Below are 2,130 nucleotides of genomic sequence, written 5' to 3'. Positions count from 1 at the left end.
ATGTATTTTAATGCAGGCAGGTGATGGAAACGGATAAAATCCAGAGCGCTGCATCGTGTCTCATTTACTTCCCAACAGCACTTCATACCACATTTGAAATTGTTATATTGGATGAAAACGTCAAATGTTGCTTTTATGACAAAAGAATACCCTGATTATGGAACTAAACTAACTCGGTTGAGTATGATGGCGAATGTATAGGTTTGGTCTTCATTCAATAAAGAGGGAGGAGATTTCAGTCGCAAGTGATAGCTCAGTCGGCACCTCTTTAATCAGCCCATCCAGAACTAGGCAGCGCACACCTTTGTTGTTCTTGTAAGCTGTGCACATCCACTTTGAATGGGATGCAACGTAACACCACCATCAACCAGTTCGTTAACGATACTAACCATTCCCGGATCTTCTCCGTGGTGTTAGCCCATCATACAACAACTTCGGATTGTTCTTTCGTCTTGGGTAAAAATCGCAACACAAATGGCCCTTAATTAGAAGGCTTTCTATACCATCTTGAAATTGAATGCGACACGAGCGGTGTTTTGAAGTGTGGAGACGAATTATTGTCCGATGAGTGATGTAAATTTTTCTCACACATTGCGTTTGTTAGGTTACATTTATCCTAGCTCCGATAATTCTTTTTGTTGTAATTCTGAAATTCACCACATTAATCCAAGGACCATCTTTTATTGCGGTTGCATTCATATATACGATGCATCTAATTTTACTTTTTTCCTCAGATGGTCTCATCGCCATCCATTGTACTCATGGAGTGAACCGAACAGGATACCTAGTTTGTCGGTAAGGACGTGTAAAATCGTTGGTCTTATGCTAGGTATCTGATTGATGTCTTAAAAATGGACCCCGCGGATGCGCTCAGAGGTAAGCTGTTCTTCTATCTCTGATCTCATGTGAAAAACAATGTTGCATCCAGAATTTGAATTCGCGCGTGGTCATCCACTTGAACGTCAGAACTACATTGACCACCTACTGTCGCTACGTCCAACTCGGTCATCAGAATTCGACTAACATTCCAGTGGAGTTTATCAAGATGATGCATGTACAGTTGTATGCCTGCCAAATTCATGGCTTATTTGTGAATATGTTTTAGTTCTCTCTGACTACCAAATCATTTGTGGTAGTCCTGTATGGGGAAATTGCACTCACAGTTTTGCCCTCTAGTATAAACCCTAAAGAAATCATTTACACTCATAACGAGTATTTGGATTGTTAGGGTCCTAAATTGTGACACAATTGGTTCGTCAGGGAGCAAACGACTAAAATACATGGATTTGGTGTAATGTGTATCGGAAGGAGACGAATAACATGGTGATTCGAAATGCTAGCTGGACGAACAAAGTGCCTCAATCCAGTTGAGTGCAGTAATAGCTACAATGGATGGGAGAATGGTCTTGGAGGACATAAACGAAATAGAAATGTTCACTTGCAGTCAACTCTTCTAACAATGACCAATATACATAAGCTTTTTTTTATACCAAACTCGCATGAATTGAAGATTTTTGTTGTTTGTAATCTGTCGTGGTATTTTGAGATAACGTTTGGAGATCGGGCTAGCTCAGTGGTTGAGGTGCGAACTACTGCCTGGAAAGTCCTTGGTTCGAACCAAGCCTCGGCATCTAGACTGCTTCTGTCTATGCTTTAGCAGCCTGGAATTATATCAGCCCTTGTGCTTCTTTCGGGTGACATGGCAGTTATGCACCGAAAGGGTATCGAAAGGATGATTGTTGGGATTTTTTGAGACAACTTCAGAAGAATAGCGATAATTTTCCCTTTCCGATTCGTGCTTTGTCTTTGCGAGGAGGCACTTTCCGGGTGCGAAATTTCAAGTTCCATCAGGAATCGAGATCCCAGGGTTGGGTTACTGTGATGATGGATTTAAGTCGGCCAAACGCAATATTTTTGCGTACATTTCGGCTAATAAATGCATATGCGGAGAAAAAGAGGTAGACGGACAAAGATTTTGCTTCAGTGGCCACCCGGTTCTTCGTTCTTCATCAATGAGCACGTTTTCGAATTTTGTGATAAGAGTGCAGTGGTCAATGGACTAGCACTATTTTCAAAACTCATCTCAAAATTCGTTTGCCAGGAGGATAGACGGTGTCATTTCATACTTGT

General features: G+C 41.3%; 1 protein-coding gene across 1 annotated transcript; it reads left to right on the top strand.

Moving 5' to 3' along the window:
- Nucleotides 1-787: 787 nt before the first annotated feature.
- T265_15789 (hypothetical protein) lies at nt 788-1,090 on the top strand (the record flags this gene model as incomplete). Its single annotated transcript, XM_009179138.1, has 2 exons — nt 788-876; nt 929-1,090. Coding segments are annotated over 2 exons (174 nt in total), but the record flags the coding sequence as incomplete, so codon positions are not given.
- Nucleotides 1,091-2,130: the final 1,040 nt, after the last annotated feature.

This window comes from Opisthorchis viverrini (genome assembly GCF_000715545.1).
Source record: "Opisthorchis viverrini unplaced genomic scaffold opera_v5_970, whole genome shotgun sequence".
Classification (NCBI taxonomy): Eukaryota; Metazoa; Platyhelminthes; class Trematoda; order Opisthorchiida; family Opisthorchiidae; genus Opisthorchis; species Opisthorchis viverrini.
This window is presented reverse-complemented; position numbering and strand designations above follow the sequence as displayed.